Source organism: Gymnoscopelus braueri (genome assembly GCF_963280865.1).
Source record: "Gymnoscopelus braueri genome assembly, chromosome: 6".
NCBI classification, from domain to species: Eukaryota; Metazoa; Chordata; class Actinopteri; order Myctophiformes; family Myctophidae; genus Gymnoscopelus; species Gymnoscopelus braueri.
In genome coordinates this window covers 5,899,350-5,923,357 of record NC_137607.1, presented here as the reverse complement: position 1 = coordinate 5,923,357, position 24,008 = coordinate 5,899,350, and the positions used below count along the sequence as shown (strand labels likewise).

The 24,008-nt window shown below is 38.9% G+C and overlaps 2 protein-coding genes across 2 annotated transcripts; both read left to right on the top strand.

The window, feature by feature from the left end:
- Positions 1-6,828: 6,828 nt before the first annotated feature.
- Positions 6,829-12,749, top strand: LOC308086330 (B-cell receptor CD22-like; the record flags this gene model as incomplete). The annotated part of the gene is made up of 10 exons (XM_080429851.1): positions 6,829-6,862; positions 7,367-7,459; positions 7,748-8,068; positions 8,170-8,394; positions 8,958-9,218; positions 9,591-9,668; positions 9,777-9,838; positions 11,819-11,869; positions 11,978-12,112; positions 12,627-12,749. The coding sequence occupies exons 2-10, from the start codon at positions 7,405-7,407 to the stop codon at positions 12,747-12,749; spliced, it is 1,311 nt and encodes a 436-aa protein (XP_080285977.1). The 5' UTR covers positions 6,829-6,862; positions 7,367-7,404.
- Positions 12,750-18,178: 5,429 nt separating this feature from the next.
- On the top strand, positions 18,179-23,310 carry LOC308086441 (B-cell receptor CD22-like; the record flags this gene model as incomplete). The annotated part of the gene is made up of 10 exons (XM_080429963.1): positions 18,179-18,242; positions 18,386-18,610; positions 19,260-19,520; positions 19,718-19,981; positions 20,120-20,410; positions 20,781-20,859; positions 21,197-21,224; positions 21,437-21,556; positions 22,564-22,655; positions 22,881-23,310. 10 exons carry the CDS (start codon positions 18,179-18,181, stop codon positions 22,960-22,962), a joined length of 1,506 nt encoding a protein of 501 aa, XP_080286089.1. The 3' UTR covers positions 22,963-23,310.
- Positions 23,311-24,008: the final 698 nt, after the last annotated feature.

Below are 24,008 nucleotides of genomic sequence, written 5' to 3'. Positions count from 1 at the left end.
TAATCTTATGATATTTAGTCGACTAAAACTAGACAAAAACTAAAACATTTCAGATGAACTAAAATATGACTAAAACGAAATGGAATTTTATTCAAAAGACTATGACTAAAACTAAATCAAAATGTGCTGTCAAAATCAACACTGATCTGTTTACAGTTAATATATGCAGATATTAACGGCATGTATGTGTGTATGTAAAGATTGTCCTGCTTCTTTAAAATAACTTACTGTTCATCAAAAGCAAAAAAAAGGGTCTGGTGGATGGATCAGACTCTGACAGGTTTTCCCTGCAGGACATGTACATTTGTCGACACCTTTTACTTTGCAGGGTTGCTTGCCGCACTGAGAAAGGAACAGAGACACAGATGTTGCTATAATACATACTCATGGTTACAATATTATGCAATATATATGTGTGTGTGTGTGTGTGTGTGTGTGTGTGTGTGTGTGTGTGTGTGTGTGTGTGTGTGTGTGTGTGTGTGTGTGTGTGTGTGTGTGTGTGTGTGTGTGTGTGTGTGTGTGTGTGTGTGTGTGTGTGTGTGTGTGTGTGTGTGTGTGTGCGCATGTAAAATGTTCCTGCTAATTAGAAAGAACTTACAGTTAGTAGCTGTCTCTTCTCAACAGAAGACATGTGGTCTTGTCCTTCCATCTCTTCTTCAGCCTATAATAAAAGGAATTTTAAGTCATCAGACAGTTTACCACATCATGTTATGTGAGCTTGTTGACCTGCTGTTTTCAGCTATTTTTGGTGATTTGGTGTAGAGGGGCAAAAAGGAGGACACCCCGGTCAGTGACATATACAGGCTTTAAATGTTTAAAGCTGTGAGTGATTATTTGTGTTTGTTCAAATAAGTGTTAAATAGTACTCATTGCTATAGAGTGTTTGTTCAGTAACAGTGTTAAATAGCTCTATACTGTGATAGTAATCATTGCTATAGAGTGTTTGTTCAGTAACAGTGTTGAATAGCTCTATACTGTGATAGTAATCATTGCTATAGAGTGTTTGTTCAGTAACGAGTCTCCTCGTCTCTCCAGCTCTTTAGCAAACAGAAAATACATTCAAAAAATACGTTCAGTGGGGATATCAATTATATCCAATCAAGAGAGAGAACTCATACATACAGGATACATCCTAAACAATTGAAACTGGAATTGATAATATAAAAAAATTGAACTGGAACACTATATTAAACGGATACATTATCTATAGGGTTCTTTCTACTCCCCTGATTAGAAGAAATTGATGTCCCACCTGAAAACATATCTTAGGTTTAGTAAAGAGCTGGAGAGACCCCTGTTACTGAACATCAGAATATGGAGCTTTAACTTTTTAGTTTTAGCCATAAAATATCACTTTCAGCGCCTTTAGAATGATCATCATCATCATGTCTTACCTTGCAGACAGTGAGCAGAGCCACACACAGAAGCAGAAAGGTGAAAACTCTGATCTTCTCCATGCTGATGTAGATAAGCTGCTGGATGAATCCTCTAATAGTCTCACTAGTGTAGAGATCTGCTGTTTGTCAGCGGTGATGAAGAGCTCCTCAGTGCTTTGTGTCAAACCAGCTCAGTGTCTCCTCTCTTAAACAGCATTTCACCAGACAAGGACAACGTCATTATCATAAACGTACTTACAAGACAGAATGTAACTGCCGTTAGAAACCTTTATCAGTCCCACTCTGCCTATCTGAACACGTGTACCGTCTGCATAAAGTCACGTCCATTGTTCTCCCTGATGTAGCCTCTATTTCATTCAGTTCTTCACTATGTCTGACTCACACACCTTAACCTGTTTTCACGTAATAGAGTCCTTTTTTAAGCCAACCAAACTCAGAGGGCCTTTTCACATAGAGACCCATGTAAACGGACCGAACCGAGTCCTTTTCAAAAGGACCAAGAGATGGACCAGGATACATACTGTACATTGTCACACAATTATCAAAAGGATAAAACCACAACGGCCTATTTCTTTCCAGTCCTTTCTCGCAGTCCTTTCTCATGTATGTATAAATGATGTGGAAAGGGTGCATAAGGGTGCAGTCACATCGAACTTTGAATCTGCCAATGCTTTTTCAATAGGAATGGAGCGGTTTGTTGCCATTCAAGGATTTCCGCCAAAAAAAAACACGCCCGTTCCCATTGAAAAGCATTGGCAGAATTAAAGGTTGGTGCGACCGCACCCTAATACGTGTTTTCAAATGTTCACCAAAGTTTTGACTGTGTTTTCCGTTTTGCTGATTTGATTGCATTTCTGTTTTTATAGGTGTTTCTGTAGTCTTCGCAGCGTTCTACAAGAAAGCACGTCAGTGCATGTGGTTTCAGAGAGTTTTATAAATTCACTGCGAAAACATTACAGCAATGCATGATATTAAAAAAAGGAATTTGTTATTTTTAAAATGTGAAGTGAATGGAGCGCTTTGTGGTCACAGTGCAAGAGAACCACCACAATGCTGGCTAGAAGTGAAGGATATTATACTCTGACTTTGACCTCTTTATAGATAATAAACATGTACAGTTACATACATTGTCACACAATTAGCAAAAAGATAAAACGCAAAAAAGGCTTTTTCCGTTGCAGTCCTTTCACGTGTATGTGTGAATTATGTAGTGATGAGTGAAGGGTGTGTGTGTGTGTGTGTGTGTGTGTGTGTGTGTGTGTGTGTGTGTGTGTGTGTGTGTGTGTGTGTGTGTGTGTGTGTGTGTGTGTGTGTGTGTGTGTGTGTGTGTGTGTGTGTGTGTGTGTGTGTGCATGCGTGTGCGTGTGTGTGTGTCACACTGAGGGGGGGAATACACAATGAATGAGTATTTCATTGTCCGTTCTGTTCTTGTGTATTTGACTAACAAAAAGCCTCGATGTGACTTGACTTGAGCATCAACAGAGGGACTGTTAAACTGGTATCAAACAGCAGTTATTTCTTATCAGTTCAGTCAAACAGGGACAGTGTGTGACAGAGAGTGACAGCTGGCCATCATTTACATGTCAAATGAAGTCCATTGTGTCACAATGAAGCTACAGATCATTACAGCTCTTCAGAGGTGTAGGACCCAAGCTCAGGACAAAGGCAGAGGACGAGGCAGACACAGAGCAGGTCCAATACAAGAGGTTTATTAACTAAACAACAGAGGACCAGGAACAAACACAGGAACACCAGGAGACTAGGAATTAAACACAGATATAACACTATAGGAACTTCAAAAATGCAAGGAATTACAAGGCACTGACTGAACACAGTGACTTACATTTACAAACTAAAAAGGAACGGAAAACACAAGGGCATATAAATAGACAAGGACTAGCTAGACACAAGGCATCGCATTGCGACGCCTTATTGTGTTAAATCTATACTCTACTTATTACGTACTTACATATAAGACTAATATAAGACTTACCAGCAATGATTACTATCACAATATAGAGCTATTGCTGTATTTTATATATTTGGTGGACCGACGGTGGACGTCACAAACCTCCCGACCGGCGAGGCTCACCGTTGCTCCGGTCCACATCAAACGTGGCCCCAACACTGTCCAGGGGCCTGGCCTGATAGTAGTCCCGTGGCCACAGGCACACTGTAGTTCCAATCTGCACCAAACGTGGCAAAAACACTGTTAAAAATAGAGGGTGCGAGCACAACTCCAACTCTTTTAAACAACACTCAACTTTCTCACCGGGTGCACGGTCAGGAACAATAACTTTTTTAATAAGAGAATAACAGCACTCACGGAACAGTCCTTTTAAGGTACTTTTATTTATACATTTTAAGCATTTTAAGCATGGTAGTAAGCTGCAGAACAGTTAACAACGGACGCGTTTCGGCGTTAAGCCTTCATCAGTATGTGTGTGTGTGTGTGTGTGTGTGTGTGTGTGTGTGTGTGTGTGTGTGTGTGTGTGTGTGTGTGTGTGTGTGTGTGTGTGTGTGTGTGTGTGTGTGTGTGTGTGTGTGTGTGTGTGTGTGTGTGTGTGTGTGTGTGTGTACCCACGGACTGGTTGTCGGAGGGTTTCGACAACTTGGGATGCCCAAAGACGAGGCAGAAAGGCAGAAAGTATCATGCTGTCTCTGCTGCCATGTATGGCAGCGCCGCCGCTACTTGTGCCCATGGACTGCTGAGTTTCACACGTGTTGTATCATGAGGACATATATCCATGAGTTTGTGAATGTAACCTCTAGCTGCACCTAATATTGTCCCTGTATGCTTTCCCTGTGTGTGGACATAAATAAATTGTTAAACTGTGAAGAACAGAACCTTGTTAAGGTCAACATTTATCATATATTTTGCATCATACTTCATCAACAAGGTGTTCATTGTCCATGACACTGGTGGAAAAAGTACTCAACCCCAGTACTTGAGTCAAGATACTGCAGGTCAAATATTACTCAACTTCAAGTAAAAGTTGCTCTGTCAAATTTGTACTTCTGGAGTGCTTGCTTTTGAAAAATACTTGGTAACCATTCCTTTTACAGTACGGTAATTACCAGAAATTGAATAGTGAAAAAAGCAGATCTACAACCTCACAACGCATCACATTGTTACGCATTGTGGGCTTTCCCCTATACCTAAAAATGTAGTGGAGTCAAAAGTTCAACATTTGTCTTTGAAATGTTCTGGGGTGAAAGTCATATTAGTATCAAAAAATAATTCTCAAGTAAAGTTCAGATACTCAAAACATCACTGTCCACCACTGGTCCATGGCTATCTAGACTGATTATGCCTAGTCATTTATATATTTTTGGGCGGTGAAACCGCCCATATATGTGAGGTTTGGATATTTGCACCCCCAATCCTGCGCTGTGATTGGCCACCAGTGTACCCCCCTAACCCTGCACCGTGATTGGCCAATCACAGTCTATTCAGGACTGTGATTGGCTAGTGAAACATGACATATGTGCATAGCCCTATAAATAGGACTATGCACTTTAAAAAAACACATTTATGGTGTTTTTTAAGTGGGTGGAAAGGGTATTGTGGGTGGAAAGGGTATTAAACATTTCAATAAATGTATTAGTTTTTTTTACATGATTGGTTGACTCCATTCAGTATTGTGATTAGCTAGCAAGACACCGCCCACTTCACACTGGGTGTGATTTTTAATGATGTCTGACATTGCATTATTTAGTGGAAGCTCTTGAATACTGTTAACAAACGTACCAGACATTGTAAAAGTGAAACTAGGAAGGTGCCATTTTGAGGAACCACAAGTATGGTTGCATTAATGCAAGTTGTGGGTTATGATGCACAGACCTCTCTCTCTCTCTCTCTCTCTCTCTCTCACACACACACACACACACACACACACACACACACACACACACACACACACACACACACACACACACACACACACACACACACACACACACACACACACACACACACACACACACACACACACACACACACACACACACACACACACACACACACACACAGGCCATAATGCTATAACATTCTATTTAGTTTCGGACTAAAAGTGACTCTAGCAGCTCAGTCATTTTTATTTAGCTCCTCTCTGTCTGGAATATAGAATATGGTGAAATAATAGTGAAATTAAACTGTTCTTTTTACTGGGGACCACCTGGAACCCTCTCAATGATCCCTGGACCCCCTTTTGAGAACCACTTATCTAAGTGACTAATTTGTATTCACTTTTACTATGTATTCAATGGATAATCAACTTCTATACTTTATTGCTTTACTTTATTACTTTATTTATTCTAAGGCAGCTCACCAAGATTCTGTATGATTTCCTTGAAGGCCATTTGACTTTTATCTCAATGATTATGTTACCTTTAATATGTAATATAGCCTTCATAACGTATATCAGTATCACAAAACAATGTCAAGTACTGGTTAACTGATTTTAACATTGATTTAGAATAGATCAATATTACATTGTTTTGATTTTGGTCAGCATGGACCGACACAAAAGTCTATTTTCTTTTTTATCAAAAAGTGGACATGACTGTATCACTGTATTTCCAAATGTCAATTAAATGTTATCAGTTCTCAGTCTATCCTTCAGCCCACATTGTCTGTTATTGTCACACTACAGCTTTATCATAAAGATGATAATTTATAAGTCCCTCTGTGTAAGTACCACTAATAAATTATCATTAAATGTTGTTAATGAAAACAATAACATCATGGAAATACACATGTGGTCTTGTGTAAATTGTATGATTCCTTTTCATCCACTGAAGTCAATTCAGTTTTATTACATTTATGTCAATATGCCAAAAGAAATAAAATTAAAACATAAGAAATGTAGAAATTGTGAGAATGTTTGTGACCATTCATAACCTTGTACTTTACAACAAGCTTTCTTTTACACACTAATAGAAAACAAAAAAAGCTAAAAGAGAGGAAAGAAAACATTCTTGCGTTTGACTTGAGCTTCCCTTTTTGGCTTTCAGTATGTCTAGAATAGTTGACGTTAGTGTAGATCTGTGATGCTGGGGCTCTGCAAATGAACTATTTTTAGACATGCTCACATCCTGTCCAGTAGCTATTCACACATTTGTCCAGAATACTGTCAAAGCAATGTCTTTATTTATATAGGCTAGTCAACTAGACATTATTCATTTCATGATCATTTACCTTATTTTTACCCTTATTGTCCTTTTTTAAGTTATTACCATTTGTCTCTGGGTTAGAGTAAGTAACAGCTTGTACATACATACTTTCTGTATTTTAAAATATACAAGTAATGTGTGGAGAGGGAGGGTGGGAGTAAACAACACATTCTAGTGGTATTAACCTGGACTTCTCTTTTTAGTTGTGGGTGTGTGTTGTTGATCTGGTCATCAGTATGTCTAGATGACTGTTAGTGTAGACGTACTGGACAGACAAGCTCTGGAGACAAGTGAGTATATGTCTGAATTACCTCACTGTAACTTAGTAACAATTATACTTTATATATTCATTGACAGGATTGTATCTTATACTGATACATGTAACTACATTAAAAGACTAAAATAGTTTCTACAACCAGGCCGTCAGGCTGCTGAACAGGCGCTGAGCCTTTATGTCAGTCCTGGCGAGCAGTGGCAACACAAGCCTTTTACACTATGACTTTATGTATGTTATATACTTCATTCTCACAAATGTACATTGACGATCTGCTGCTAAGTGATGTCTCCTACTTGCACAAAAGACTGTGCTTTATTTACCTTATTTTTATTTAGTTTTTTGAGTACACACCTTATAGTATAATGTTGATATATAATATTGCTTGGATATTTAACATTTACCTTACCATTTAATTAGCATTGGTGAAACTCAGTATAGACATATATTCATTGACAGCTTATTACAGAACAGAGAGTACAGTACATGTGTTGGTTGTGAAGTGTGTCTTTCATTGCAGTTACTTGATGCTGGGGTCAGTTTTCACCTCAAGATACCATGAGGTTTCTAAAGACAATCAGTGTGATCCTGGACATTCTGATCTTGGTACCTGGTAAGGAGACTTTGAAATGGTTTTAAAAAATTACTTCCAAAAAGTACAAATCAAATACTGTATTCAACACGGGTAATGTACATATACATGTAAAAATATTGATGTCAATATGTATATTATGTATATTATATATTTCTACTTTCAACTATTTGACATCACGTCATGTTATCACGATCTAATGGATCAATGAAATGAGGCCAGAAGGTCAGATTTATTATCTCATGATAAAAAAGAACAATCAGAAGATTGACATTTCTGTTGACAGCTGTTTATGTATATATTTTACAGGTGTTTGTAGTGGAGAGTATGGAGTGAGCTTCACCAATCCATCTCCATGTGTCATGAGAGGCTCCTCAGTAGATATTCGTTGTTCATATGATTACCCAGTGGGTCACACTGTCACTCATACATACTGGTACAACAACAATGGCGTTGTTCACCATGGCACTCAAACTCATCAAGGTCGTTTTCAATACATTGGTAATAAACTCCATGATTGTACCATGAGGATCAATAACATAGAAGACAGTGATAAGGGAGATTATTACTTCAGGTTTTGGACATCACGTGATGCATTGAATAGTCAAACAGTATCTTTGTCTGTAACAGGTAAACAAGAGTACTTTTTTAACCATTCATGTAATCATAGTCAAATCTTTCCTGACAATCTCACCAACTGACGTCCATCTTGTTTTTATTCTTCTGATCAGGACTGACTGCACAGGTGACTCCTCCCACTGTGTTGGAGGGGAGACAGGTGATACTCTACTGTCAAGTATCTTGTAAACCAAGACCCAACATTGTCTGGTTTAAAAATTCACAACAAGTACCCAAGCCAAAATTCCTGGCCACAATAGAGGATGCTGGGGGCTACCAGTGTGCTGTTGAAGGACAAGAGACATGGAAGTCTAAAGCTGTGATGTTGGATGTGCAGTGTGAGTTTATATGAGTTCATGTGATGTTTTTCCCTCTGTTTGTTTGAGTCTTTTTCTCTCCGTTTCATTCTGTCTTTAATGCATTCAATTAACAACACACTCAAAGAAGAATTGGGCCCCTCGTACCTTTATCCACATCAGGATGTCCAAACGTAGGATTCCAAGCAATTGTTGATATGACTATGATTCATGTTGCCAGTAGATGATGTCATGACTTTAAGTAATATTGACACCTAGATGTGTTCAGGTCATGACTCATATCAATCGTGAAATTGTATTTGACCTTACATTCTTGTAGCAAAGTATTCGAGGAAAAAAATATCGTGGACTGTAGATGTGACTAAATGTAAAATTGTTCATTGGCCCTAAATGCCCATGGGAAAAGCCAATAGAAAATAAAGTATCAACAAAGCATTCCCTGTTTCATGGTGAAACGTGGAAAATCAACGCGTCACCATGATGGTGCCGCTGGTGCGTGCGATAAAAACACATGAGTTTGATAACTTTTCATCATTACAGAGTTTGCTAAAGTACAGCTAATATATATGTTTTACCCCTAACAGATGGTCCCAAGAATGTTGTTTTGTCAGTAAGTCCACCAGGAGATGTTGTCAAAGGAAGCTCAGTCACTTTGACCTGCAGCAGCAGTGGTTCAAATCCACCAATCCAGAGCTACATCCTTCTCAAAGACAACACTGAAGTGACACAGAAGAAGATATTGACCATCTCTAACATCCAACCCAGACACAGTGGAAGATACTCCTGTCAGGCAAACAACTACATTACCACAGTCACTTCACCTGAAGTCATTCTTCATGTTCAGTGTGAGGTTTTGATTTAATTTAGATCAAATTAAATGGCATTATTTACTTTATCATGTTGACAGCTGAAAGCCGGTGTAATGGTGTACACCACATTATTCATAAACATGAATTATTGTCATTGTTCATACCAAGAAAATCAAATATTGTAACCTATATTTTGTAAACACAGCAAATGTTCCTCCACAGACCCTCCAGAAATGCCCTTAGTGTCAGTGAATCCACCAGAAGAAGTAGTTGAGGGCAGTAAAGTGACTCTGACCTGCAGCAGTGATGCCAACCCACCAGTAGACAACTACACCTGGTACAGAGACAGTGGAAGCAGCTTTATCTCCACTGGTCCTCAGCTGGTAAAGGACAATGTGTCTCCTGCAGATTCTGGACAGTACACCTGTCAGGTGACCAACAAACATGGATCCCAGATGTCTCCACCTCATGCCATTGATGTTCTCTGTGAGTAAATAAATCAATAAAAAATGTCATAGTCCAATGCAAATGTTTATTTAATATAACAATATCTTGTGATCTAGAGTCCTTTGTGTTTCTGATCTTTATATCAAGATGCCACAGTGAATGTATCAGTGGAAGTCAGTTCACCAGACCGTCCAGCAGAGGGCAGCAGTGTGAATTTTGTACTTTACAGTCTGTAACCTGACAACTAAATCTACTAAAGTGTATAAAATAATTTTAGATGCACTCATATATAACAATATGCCAATACTGTTTTGATTTATTTCCGTCTCTATTGATGATTAATGTGAGTATGGTCAAGTTACTCTAAACTAAGAATTGCGAAGAACACAAGAAATTGATTACCTTTTGTCCAGTGTTGTCCAAAGGTGTTTGAAATAATTAGGCCAAAGGTGGTGTAATATTAGACACCACACACAGTATTAATCAAGATTTTTTTATTGTGTTTCTCCAAAGCCAACAAAGTTGCTCTATTATCTGGAGTTGCAGTTTCACTGTTTGTGCTGATTCTGGTCTTCGCCATTGTTTTCTGGGTTAGGTGAGTGTGTGTGTGTGTGTGTGTGTGTGTGTGTGTGTGTGTGTGTGTGTGTGTGTGTGTGTGTGTGTGTGTGTGTGTGTGTGTGTGTGTGTGTGTGTGTGTGTGTGTGTGTGTGTGTGTGTGAGACTGTGCGTGCTTGCATGTGTGCGCCGTGCGTGCATGTATTAATTTTAATGAAGCAGTAGATACTGTGATGATAAACGTTACACCCACTTTTATACCACAACATGAACTTTTCAATTGTGAGCTTTTGCGGCAGATAAATGGTGCATTTATATAGTGCTTTTATCCAAAGCGGTTTACATACATTGTGCATTACATTCACCCATTCACAGTTCACACACCGATGGCAGAGGAAATCATGCAAGGCACCAACCTGCTCCACGGGAGCAATTAGGGGTTTAGCATCCGGGATCGAACTGGGAACCATCAGGACACTCGACCGGCCGCTCTACCCCTGAGCCACTGCCGCCTCAGATTCCCCCCCCCCCAGATTCCATGTCAGACTAAACTAATATTATTCCAATTTCATTCATTCATTTCATTTACTGGTGCCCCGGCGTCTGCCATCAGACCTCTGGAGCTTGTTCAGTTAGCTGCGTCTCGTCTGGTGTTCAACCGCCCCAAGTTCTCCCACACAACTCCCCTTCTCCGCTCTCTACACTGGCTCCCCGTAGCGGCTCGCATCCAGTTTAAAACCCTGGTGCTAGCCTATAGGGCAGTGAAAGGAACAGCTCCTTCTTACCTCCGGGCTATGCGGTCGAGGTTTACACCCCTGCCCGACCACTTTGGTCTTCCGCCTCGGGGCGACTGGTTTCCCCGTCGCTCAGTGGTCCTTCTGGCCGATCTACACGGTCACAGCTTTTTTCTGTTCTGGCCCCACAGTGGTGGAATGAACTCCCCATTGATGTTAGGACAGCAGAGTCACTGCCCATCTTTCGCCGCAGGCTGAAAACCCACCTCTTCAGGAAACACTACCCTGACCCTTCCACTTAGCCTTGCCTACTTGTTGTCAATTATTTGTACGAGCTCTTGTTTTATTGGATCTTGTTTATTTTGATACACTTCTAGGTTTTAGCTCTTGCTCATTTGATTTTGTCTCATCTGTTTAAGAAAGTAGGAAGCTGATATATTGCACTTTTACCGTAGCGCTATAGATATACTCTTAGTTGCTTGTTTTAGAAGAGAATGCACTTAAGACTCCCGGTGATAAGTAGTTTTCTTTGCCTACCTATGTTGAATGCACTTATTGTAAGTCGCTTTGGATAAAAGCGTCTGCTAAATGACCGTAACGTAATTCATCACTACATTTTGTAAATGATAAATTAAGTCTTTTGATTTAACAGGAAGAAAAGGACAAATGCAGACCAAGAGGTATTCTATTTGTTGATTCTGCTGTTTTCATTTGAGAAGTTTCATAATATTTAGATATCTATATTATCTCTTCTATGATTTCGACATAGAAAATAAATTGATAAAATGGAAACCATAAAAAACAATATTTCTGTATCTTAAATGTTATCACTATAGATAATATAGACATTAAGTTTCACTGAAACAATCTGATGTGTCTTTTTGTTGTGTCCCACACCAGCCTGCGTCTGTCCCAGTGGTCAGTGGGAGGAGCTTAGCATCTGTCCCAGTGGTCAGTGGGAGGAGCTTAGCATCTGTTCCAGTGGTCAGTGGGAGGAGCTCAGACCCTTCAGTCCTGCAGGTGCATCAAGACTCTTCCTCTCATTGTCCCTCCTCTCAGATCAACAGTGTCTACTCCACAGCCCAGCACCACTCTCTGTCCTCACCTCATCCTCCTACTGAGGAGATCCCTCTTTACTCCATGTTGAAGCTCCCGTCCCGTCAGAGTGACTTTACTTTGGCTCAGGGCACCCCTGTAAATAACTTATTCATCAGATCTACAAGCTCACAACACTGAGCTTGTAGATCTGCTATTTTTGGCAAAGAGATTTGGAGTAGATCGGAAAAAAACGCACAGAGGACATGCAGTGCAACCCAGGTTCGTTTTAGTAGGTATAGAGGATCTAAATGGTTAAACTGAAGTGATACTGGTGAATTCCAAATATTATCAAAGTATTCTACGGTACCACTGGACTTGTGTCACGGCACCGCACCCATAGGGTCAGAGAAACCCTGTCAGAGAAACCCTGCTTTAATCTAAGAAAGAGGCATGTTTCATTTCAGCTCGTTTTTAGCACTTAAACCCCATGTGATATTAACCGTAATAGTGTTGTCAGACATGTTACGTGAGGTTATGCAGCCACACCCGACTACCATCACCCTCCTCCTCTTTTGCAAAAATAATAAAGAAAACTCCAAGCAGCACTTTTTCTTCATAACAGGCAGACAATTCCTTTCTCAAAATGTGTCTTTCTGCACTGTCCTCACAGCATGAGAAAGGAGAAGGAAACCTTAAACTGCACTCTACTAACAGTCCTGCAAACTATGTCTCTTTTCTCTCGTTTCCTCTCCTCTCCTTCCCCCCTCCTCTTGTCTTCTCTACAAACAAATAGACTCTTTCTTATTATAGCCTATCTACTATCGTCATACATATTATGATAAGTTGATATGGTGATTGTCTAACAACTGCACTGCACAAAGCAATACAAAGTTTATCATTCCATTTCATTACTAATTACACTTTTGTCAATTATTTTGTATCTATATATATTGCTCAGCAAGAGGAGGATGTTGACTATTGTTCAGTGACATTCAAACCAGGGACCAGGACCCAAGCAGATCACAACAACACAGCCCTGCAACACACACTGTAAGTTATAAAAACACACATTTACCTGATTGTGATAGCAACTGAATAACAGCTCAACAATGCATTGAGAGACAGAAAAAGAAAAGCCCATATCTTAAATAAGACCATATAGATAAGTTGTGTTTTACAGAAGTGTGTTTCCTGTGCTGCTGAAGAGCCATTAGGGTTCCATGTGTAGTTCTTCTCTACATTAGTATGAATGGATGTGTATTGTTCTTCTCAGGTCTGGTGAAGCAGGACATGAAGATGTGATCTATTCCACTGTGAAGGAAGACGTCTCTGCAATCTATTCCACTGTGGATAAAACTAAAACGGCAAAGCTAAGCAAAGTATAACCATAGTCTTTATTATTCTGTCTCAGTCACAAAACTGCATCTCACACTATGTGACGCTGAATCTAATTCTTGGATTATATTCTACTGCCATCTAGAGTTTCAGAGGCAGAACTTCATCATCTATATCCACATATCTTTCATGAATATTCTGCTTGCATATGAAACATGAGCATTTTAAATGTTGTGAGAAAATGACTGTATTAACTTTTATATAATATAATATTTATTATATATTATATTATAATATAATATAATAATATTTTATGTCAATATGTTGCATTTTGAAGTACCATATGTGTGTGTGTGTGTGTGTGTGTGTGTGTGTGTGTGTGTGTGTGTGTGTGTGTGTGTGTAGGGGTGGGGCGGTGGGGGAAATAGAAATATAATTGTGGATGAAAAAATAAGTAACCAAAAGCATTGATTTATAGACGAGAGGGGGAAATCCACCCAACAAATCACAACCGACGCTTCTAAGAGATGAGATCATAGATGTTGACAAGCTCCTCTGGAATGTTTTATTTTTTAAGGAATGTTTTCTTCATTGACAATATTTATTGTATCGAAGATGTATGTAAATATATTGCTTTGCTTTGCTAGCCAGATTCTAACACTTTGAGATTTAAATGAACTCTGAGAATGTTACTATGTGAAGACAATGTCATATGAATGTAAAGACAGATTGAGTTTTCATTAAATGAGGATTGTTGAATTGGACTCACTGTTTTAATCCCCAGTGCAGCTATACTCAGTTTCTGGTAAATATGGAACCTTATGGATAGACAGGATCTGGTAAATAATACCTTATGGATAGACAGGATCTGGTAAATAATACCTTATAGATGGACAGGATCTGGTAAATAATACCTTATGGATGGACAGGATCTGGTAAATAATACCTTATGGAAGGACAGGATCTCCAGACACAGTCATGGAGGAGAGGGTTTACGGTTTGGTTTGGTGGGCTGGGGATTGCATCACTGCTTTTTGCAGATGATGTGGTTCTGATGACATCATCGGTCTGTGACCTCCAGCTCTCACTGGATCGTTTTGCAGCCGAGTGTGAAGCGTCTGGGATGAGGATCAGTTATGGCCACAGTGTTGACACTTCAGACACGTATGACATTACCATAAATCTGGTGTCATTATAGCCTATCTGCTCTGTTCATAGTATTGGGATCATGGTCATTCATGTTGAATGCTCCTACATATACACACATATTCTCTACACTCTTGAAGAGAGTTTAGCTCTTATTTCTCCACAATGCTTAAATTGCCAGAATTCCAACCATGTTTATGATAAAGCAGTGGTTCTCAACCACTGTGACCCCCCAAAATAATCATATTTGCACTGGGGACCCCCACCCTGATAAGCACTTGGAATGTAAGAGTTATCGCATTACATTGAGTTTGGTTCTACAGATAAATATTGTGAAAATAGCAGATCTACAAGCTCACAACGCCTTGTGTTGCAAGGCATTGTGAGCTTGTAGATCGGCTATTTTCAAAATGTTTACCTCTTTCTTATATTATTTGACAATTTGGCCAATGTTTGACCAGTTTTTATAGTATAGTTTGTTGATTACTTTTGATGCAGTGATGGTCTTTTTCTTTTATTTTTTCTGTATTAAAAATGTCTTAAATTGTCACTTCACTGTCATCTGGGGACCCCCCATAAAAAAAAACCCTGGGGGTCCCGACCCAGAGGTTGAGAACCACTGCCCTTAAGTGTTTTCCAATTCCTCCTTTCACTCAGAACCGAATTCTATACTGATAGGATCAACGTTTTTGGTGAAATGAAGGTCATCATACTTCATCAACAAGGGGTTCATTGTCCATGACAGTGGTGGACAAAGTACTCAAGGCCAGTACTTGAGTCAAGATACTGCAGGTCAAATATTACTCAACTACAAGTGAAAGTTTCTCTGTTAAATTTGTACTTGAGTTAAAGTTCTGGTGTGCTTGCTTTTAAAAAATAATTGGTAACCCTTCCTTTTACAGTACGGTAATTACCAGAAATTGAATAGTGAAAAAAGCAGATCAACAACCTCACAACGCATCACATTGTTCCGCATTGTGGGCTTTCCCCTTCCTATAAATGTAGTGGAGTCAAAAGTTCAACATTTGTCTTTGAAATATTTTGGGGTGAAAGTCATATTAGTATCAAAAAATAATTCTCAAGCAAAGTTCAGATATTCAAAACATGTCACTGTCCACCACTGGTCCATGGCTATCTAGAATTATCATGCCTAGACATTTATATTTTTTTAATGATGTCTGACATTATTGCATTGCATTATTTAGTGGAAGCTTGTAAATACTGTTAACAAACATCCTAGCCATTGTAAATGTGAAACTAGGAAGGTGCAATTTTGAGGAACTACAAGTGTGGTTACATTAATGCAAGTTGTGGGTTATGATGCACAGACCTCTCTCTCACTCACACACACACACACACACACACACACACACACACACACACACACACACACACACACACACACACACACACACACACACACACACACACACACACGCCATAATGCTACAAGTAAGACGCGCGAACGCTGGAAGCGAACGCAGCTCGAAAATAGTGTGTGTGTGTGTGTGTGTGTGTGTGTGTGTGTGTGTGTGTGTGTGTGTGTGTGTGTTGCAGGCTGTCTAAATTCCTGCACTCTGGCGCCCTCTACTAGGTAGTGCATGAACACAGACACACCGGACACACACACACACACTCACAAGCCGAGCAGAGTTTCATAGTAGGCTCCACTTGGGCGGAGGCGCGGCTCCTTCCGCGTTCGCAATAACGTTCAATTTAGTTTCCGACTGAAAGTGACTCTAGCAGCTCAGTCATTTTTATTTATCTGACATATAGAATATGACATTTTTACTGGGGACCACCTGGAACCCTCTTAATGATCCATGGACCCCATTTTGAGAACCACTTATCTATATGTATTCAATGGATAATCAACTTCTATACTTTATTGCTTTACTTTATTACTTTATTTATTCTAAGGCAGCTGACCAAGATTCTGTAGGATTTTTAAATGTTATCAGTTCTCAGTCTATCCTTCAGCCCACATTGTCTGTTATTGTCACACTACAGCTTTATCATCTCTCATGGATCAATGACAACAAGTTTGTGAGATGGAAATGTTGAAACTTAGACTACAATCAAAAACGTTAAAGATGATCATTTATAAGTCCCTCTGTGTAAGAACCACTAAAAAAATTATCATTATATGTTATTGAAAACAATAATATCATGGAAATACACATATCATGTGGTCTTGTGTAAATTGTCTGATTCCTTTTCATCCACTGAAGTAGAAACATTTATGCCACTGTGCCAAAAAAAAAATTAAAACATAAGAAATGTAGAAATTGTGAGATTGTTTGTGACCATTCATAACCTTGTACTTTACAGCAAGCTTTCTTTTACACACTAATAGAAAACAAAAAAGCGAAAAGAGAGGAAAGAAAACATTCTTGCGGTTGACTTGAACTTCCCTTTTTGGCTGTCAGTATGTCTAGAATAGTTGATGTTAGTGTAGATGTGTGATGCTGGGGCTCTGCAAATGGACTCTTTTTAGACATGCTCACATCCTGTCAAGCTGCTATTCACACATTTGTCCAGAATACTGTCAAAGCAATAAGTCTTCATTTATATAGGCTAGTCAACTAGACATTATTAATTTCATAATCATTTACCTTATTTTAATAGTACACTTTTACTGATCATTGTAACAATTCCCTCATCTGGTCTTGGTAATAGTCTTTTTCCCCTTATTGTCCTTTTTTAAGTTATTGCCCTTTGTCTCTGGGTTAGAGTAAGTAACAGCTTGTACTTCATGCAGTACAGCATGAACTAAAAGTCAGCCGCAGTTAATACATACGTTCTGTATTTTAATATATACAAGTAATGTGTGGAGAGGGAGGGCGGGAGTAAACAACACATTCTAGTGGTTTTAACCTGGACTTCTCTTTTTTGTTGTGGGTGTGTGTTGTTGATCTGGTCATCAGTATGTGACTGTATGTGACTGTTAATGTAGACGTACTGGACAGACAAGCTCTGGAGACAAGTGAGTATGTCTGAATTACCTCACTGTAACTTAGTAACAATTTCATTTCATTAGCATTGGTGAAACTTAGTATAGACATAGATTTATTGACAGTTTATTACAGAACAGAGAGTACAGTACATGTGTTGGTTGTGAAGTGTGTCTTTCATTGCAGTTACTTGATGCTGGGGTCAGTTTTCACCTCAAGATACCATGAGGTTTCTAAAGACAATCAGTGTGATCCTGGACATTCTGATCTTGGTACCTGGTAAGGAGAGTTTGAAATGGTTTCAAAAAATGACTTCAAAACTGCAAAGTACAAATCAAATGCTGTATTCAACACATAGTTAAATGTTGTGGGTAATGTACATATACATAAAAATATTTATGTAAATATTTATATTATATTATATATTTCTACTTTCAACTAATGTTATCACGATCTAATGGATCAATGAAATGAGGCTAGAAGGTCAGATTTATTATCTCATGTCATGATGAAAAAGAACAGTCAGAAGATTGACATTTCTGTTGACAGCTGTTTATTTATGTATTTTACAGGTGTTTGTAGTGGAGAGTATGGAGTGAGCTTCACCAATCCATCTCCATGTGCCAAGAGAGGCTCATCAGTAGATATTGGTTGTTCATATGACTACACAGTGGGTCACACTGTCACTCATACATACTGGTACAAGAACCATGGCGTTGTTCACGATGGCTCTCAAACTCATCAAGGTCGTTTTCAATACATTGGTAATAAATTCCATGTTTGTACCATGAGGATCAATAACATACAAGACAGTGATGAGGGAGATTATTACTTCAAGTTTTGGACAAGAGGTGATAGTATGTCCAGTGCATGGGTATATTTGTCTGTAACAGGTAAACAAGAGTACTTTTTTAACCTTTCATGTAATCAAAGTCAAATCTTTCCTGTCAATCTCACCAACTGACGTCCATCTTGTTTTTATTCTTCTGATCAGAACTGTCTGTACAGTTGACTCCTCCCACTGTGTCAGAGGGGAGACAGGTGATACTCTACTGTCAAACATCTTGTGAAGCAAGTCGCAAGATTGTCTGGTTTAAAGATGGACAACGAGTACCCAAGCCAAAATTCCTGGCCACAATAGAGGATGCTGGGGGCTACCAGTGTGCTGTTGAAGGACAAGAGACATGGAAGTCTGACGCTGTGATGCTGGATGTGCAGTGTGAGTTTATGAGTTCATGTGAGCTCTTTCTCTCTCTTTGTCTGAATCTTTTTCTCTCTGTTTCATTCTGTCTTTAATGTATTCAATTAATACATCAGCACATTTAAAGAAGAATCATATTAAATTAAAGCTGCAAGCAGCGATGACCGGGCCTTTATTGTGGAAAAAGGCACAAGGGACGGGCCCGGTCATCGCTGCTTGCAGCTTTAATTGAATATGATTCTTCTCAGGATACACAGTATCACCATTCTATTTCCACAGAGCAACATGATTCCAAACATAGGATCAGTTTGTAAAAGTATAACCTCCAGGCAATAGTTGCAATGACTATGATTCATGTTGCCAGTAGGTGGCGTCATGACTTTAACTAAATATTGACACCTAGATGTGTTCAGGCCATGACTGATATCAAACGGAAAATGTGGGGGTGATTTGACGTTACATTCTAGTTACTAAGTATTCCCTGTTTCATGGCAAAACGTGGAAAATCAAAGCATCACCATGGTGCGTGCGATAAAAACTCATAGGTTTGATAACTTTTCATCATTACGGTATTTTATTTACACTGAGTGAGTTTTAAGTGGATTTGATTATCCTCTTAAGAGAAGTTTGTTAAAGTGCAGCTATTATATATTTTTACCCCCAACAGATGGTCCCAAGAATGTTGTTTTGTCAGTAAGTTCACCAGGAGATGTTGTCAAAGGAAGCTCAGTCACTTTGACCTGCAGCAGCAGTGGTTCAAATCCACCAATCCAGAGCTACATCCTTCTCAAAGACAACACTGAAGTGAAACAGGAGAAGATAATGACCATCTCTAACATCAAACCCAGACACAGTGGAAGATACTCCTGTCAGGCAAAGAACTACATTACCACAGTCACTTCACCTGGAGTCACTCTTAATGTTCAGTGTAAGGTTTTTATTTAATTAGGATCAAATTAAATGTCATTATTTGCTTTATCATTTTGACAACTGAAAGTAGGTGTAATGGTGTACACCACATTATTCAAACACATTAATTGTTCATACCAAGAAAATCAAATATTGTAACCTATGTTTTGTAAACACAGCAAATAGTATAGTGTATCAATCATTATTCCTCCACAGACCCTCCAGAAATACCCTCAATATCAGTGAATCCACCAGGAGAAGTAGTTGAGGGCAGTAAAGTGACTCTGACCTGCAGCAGTGATGCCAACCCACCAGTAGACAACTACACCTGGTACAGAGACAGAGGAAGCAGCTTTATCTCCACTGGTCCTCAGCTGGTAAAGGACAATGTGTCTCCTGCAGACTCTAGACAGTACACCTGTCAGGTGTCAAACAAACATGGATCCCAAATGTCATCACCCTACTCTTTAGATGTTCTGTGTGAGTAAAACATTTAAATAAGAAAATGAACAATTACATAGTGAATCACTCATAGTTGTAATCTAACCTAAATACATTTTAATATAACGATATAGTGTATGATCAAATGTTACTTGTATTTTTGATGTTTCTATCAAGATGCACCAGTGAATGTGTTGGTGGAGGTCAGTCCACCAGACAGTCCAGCAGAGGGCAGCAGTGTGAACTTGACCTGCAGCAGTGACGCTAACCCACCAGTACACAACTACACCTGGTACAAGAGGACTGGGTCTCCTGGTTCCAGCTCCCTGGTCCAGGTAGGGTCAGGACAGGTGCTGGTTCTGGCCTCTCTGCAGCCCTCCCACACTGGACTGTACTTCTGTCACACCAGGAACTCACTGGGAGAAAACAACTCTACTGAGGTGCTGCTGCACATGGACACAATAGACAGTGAGTAGACAGAGAGGAAGATGTTGGAAGGAAAGATTGTAATAACTACTAAAGTATATAGAGCAGTTTTAGATGTACTCGCAAACAAATATGTAAAGGAAAACCATACTGAAACGAATATTGATTGATTTCCTTCTCTATATTGATGATTAATGTGAGTAGCCTATGGTCAGGTTTTTCTAAACTTAGAATTGTAAAGAACACATGAAATTGATAACCTTTTGTCCAGTGTTGTCCAAAGGAGTTTGAAATAATTAGGCCAACATCGGTGTATTATTAGACACAGTATTAATCACAAATAAGGTAGATAACAACAATCAGAAATGCACATTTTAACTTTTCTCCTCATATTTATTGTGTTTCTCCAAAGCCAAGAAAGTTGCTCTAATATCTGGAGTTGCAGTCTCACTGTTTGTCGCATTGGTTTTCGCCATTGTTTTCTGGGTCAGGTGAGTGTACGACACTGTACGTGTGTGTGTGTGTGTGTGTGTGTGTGTGTGTGTGTGTGTGTGTGTGTGTGTGTGTGTGTGTGTGTGTGTGTGTGTGTGTGTGTGTGTGTGTGTGTGTGTGTGTGTGCGTGCGTGCGTGCGTGCGTTTGTGCCTGTACTAATTTAAATACAAAGCAGTAAATACTATGGTGTTAAATGTTATACCCACTTTTATAACAAGCATGAACTTTTCACACATTTTTACAGCAAATTCCATGTCAGACTTAGACTAAGATTATTGCAATGTCATTCATCACTAAATTATGTAAATGATAAATTAAGTCTTTTGATTTGACAGGAAGAAAAAGACAAATTCAGACCAAGAGGTATCTATTTGTTTGGATTTTGCTGTTTTAATAATAAGTTTAATAATATTTAGATATTATTCATATATCTCTTCTATTATGTAGACATAGAAATGAAATTGATACAAACTTGTCAACAATTATTTTCCAAAATAATATTTCTGTATCTTCAATGTTAACACTATAATATAGACAATCTCTGATGTGTTACTTTCTGTTGTGTCCCACACCAGCCTGCGTCTGTCCCTATGGTCAGTGGGAGGGGCTTGGCATCAGTCCCAGTGGTCAGTGGGAGGGACTTGGCGTCTGTCCCAGTGGTCAGTGGGAGGAGCTCAGACCCTTCAGTCCTGCAGGTGCATTAAGACTCTTCCTCTCAGATCAACACAATCTGAGGAGATCCCTCTTTACTCCATGTTGAAGCTCCCGTCCCGTCAGAGTGACGTGGGACGTTTTTTACTTTGGCTCAGACTCAGGGCACCCCTGTAAATAACATATTCATCAGATCTACAAGCTCACAACACTGAGATTGTAGATCTGCTATTATATTGGCAAAGAGTTTTGGAGTAGATCGAAAAGGAACGCACCAAGGATATGCAGTGCAACTCAGGTCCGTTTTAGTAGGTATAGAGGATCTAAGTGGTTAAACTGAAGTGATACTGATAAATTCCAAATATTATCAAAGTATTCTGAGGTACCCCTGGACTTGTGCCATCTGCCACGGCATCCATAGGGTCAGAGAAACCCTGCTCTAGTCTAGAGATATTTTTCATTTCTGCTCGACTTTAACACTTAAACCCCATGTGATGTTAATGTGATATTAACCGTAGTGTTGTCAGCCATGGGTGACATGTTACGTGAGGTTATGCAGCCACACCCGACTACCATCACCCTCCTCCTTTTTTGCAAAAAAAGAAAGAAAACTAAAATGTTTCTCTTTAAGCATAAAAAGCGCTCTAAGCAGCACTTCTTCAAAACAAACAGACAGTGTGAACACACCCTTAGAGTTCCTTTATCAAAACCTGTGTCTTTCTGCACTGTCCTCACAGCATGAGAAAGGAGAAGGAAACCTTAAACTGCACTCTTCTAACAGTCATACAAACTATGTCCCTTTTCTCTTCTCTCCTCTCTTCTTCTCCCCCCCTCCCCCTCTTCTCTTCTCTTCTTTTCTCTGCAAACAAATAGACAGTTTCTTTGTATAGCCTATCTACTATCATCTGTTAGTTATACACATTATAAGCCGATAGGGTGATTGTCTAACAACTGCACGTTGGTGACAAAGCAACAAAGCAATACAAAGTTTATCATTCCATTTCATTACTAATTACACTTTTGTAAATAATTTTTATCTTGTATTTCTCAGCAAGAGGAGGATGTTGACTATTGCTCAGTGACATTCAACCCAGGGACCAGGACCCAAGCAGATCACAACAACACAGCCCTGCAACACACACTGTAAGTTATAAAAACACACATTTATCTGATTGTGATAGCAACTGAATAACAGCTCAACAATGCATTGAGAGTCAGAAAAAAAGAAAAGCCCATATTTTAAATAAGAGCATATAGATAAGTTGTGTTTTACAGAAGTATGTTTCCTGTGCTGCTGAAGAGCCATTAGGGTTACATGTGTAGTTCTTCTCTACATTAGTATGAATGGATGTGTATCGTTCTTCTCAGGTCTGGAGAAGCAGGAAATGAAGATGTGATCTATTCCACTGTGAAGGAAGACATCTCTGCAATCTATTCCAATGTGGATTAAACAAAAAAGGCAAAGTAAAGCAAAGCTAAGCAAAGTATAACCATAGTATTTATTATTCTGTCTCAGTTACAAAACTGCATCTCACACTATGTGATGCTGAACCTAATTATTGGATAATATTTTACTGCCATCTAGAGTTTAAGAGGCAGAACTTCATCATCTATATCCAAATGTATTTCATGAATATTCTGCTTGCATATGAAACATGAGCATTTTAAATGTTGTGAGACAATGACTGCATTAACTTTTACATTCCTAGATCTTTTATTATGTAAATATGTTGCATTTTGAAGTACCATATATATGTGTGTGTAGGGGTGGGGCGGTGGGGGAAATAGAAATATATTGTGGATGAAAAAATAAGTAACCAATAGCATTGATTTATAGACCAGAGGAGGAAATCCCTCCCAACAAATCACAACCAACTCTTCTAAGAGATGAGATCATAGATGTTGACAAGCTCCTCTGAAATGTTTTATTTTTTAAGGAATGTTTTCTTCATTGACAATATTTATTGTATCGAAGATGTATGTAAATATATTGTTTTGCTTTGCTAGCCAGATTCTAACACTCTGAGATTTAAATGAACTCTGAGAATGTTACTATGTGAAGACAATGTCATATGAATGTAAAGACAGACTGAGTTTCATTAAATGAGGATTGTTGAACTGGACTCACTGTTTTAATCCCCAGTGCAGCTATACTCAGTTTCTGGTAAATATGGAACCTTATGGATAGACAGGATCTGGTAAATAATACCTTATAGATGGACAGGATCTGGTAAATAATACCTTATGGATGGACAGGATCTGGTAAATAATACCTTATGGATGGACAGGATCTGGTAAATAATACCTTATGGATAGACAGGATCTGGTAAATATTACATTGTTTTGATTTTGGTCAGCATGGACCAACACAAAACCAACAAACTCCTCCAAAAATCATCTATTTTTTTTACATCAAAAAGTGGACATGACTGTATTACAGTATTTCCAATTATCAATTAAATGTTATCGTAATCAGTCTATCCTTAAGCCTAGCCT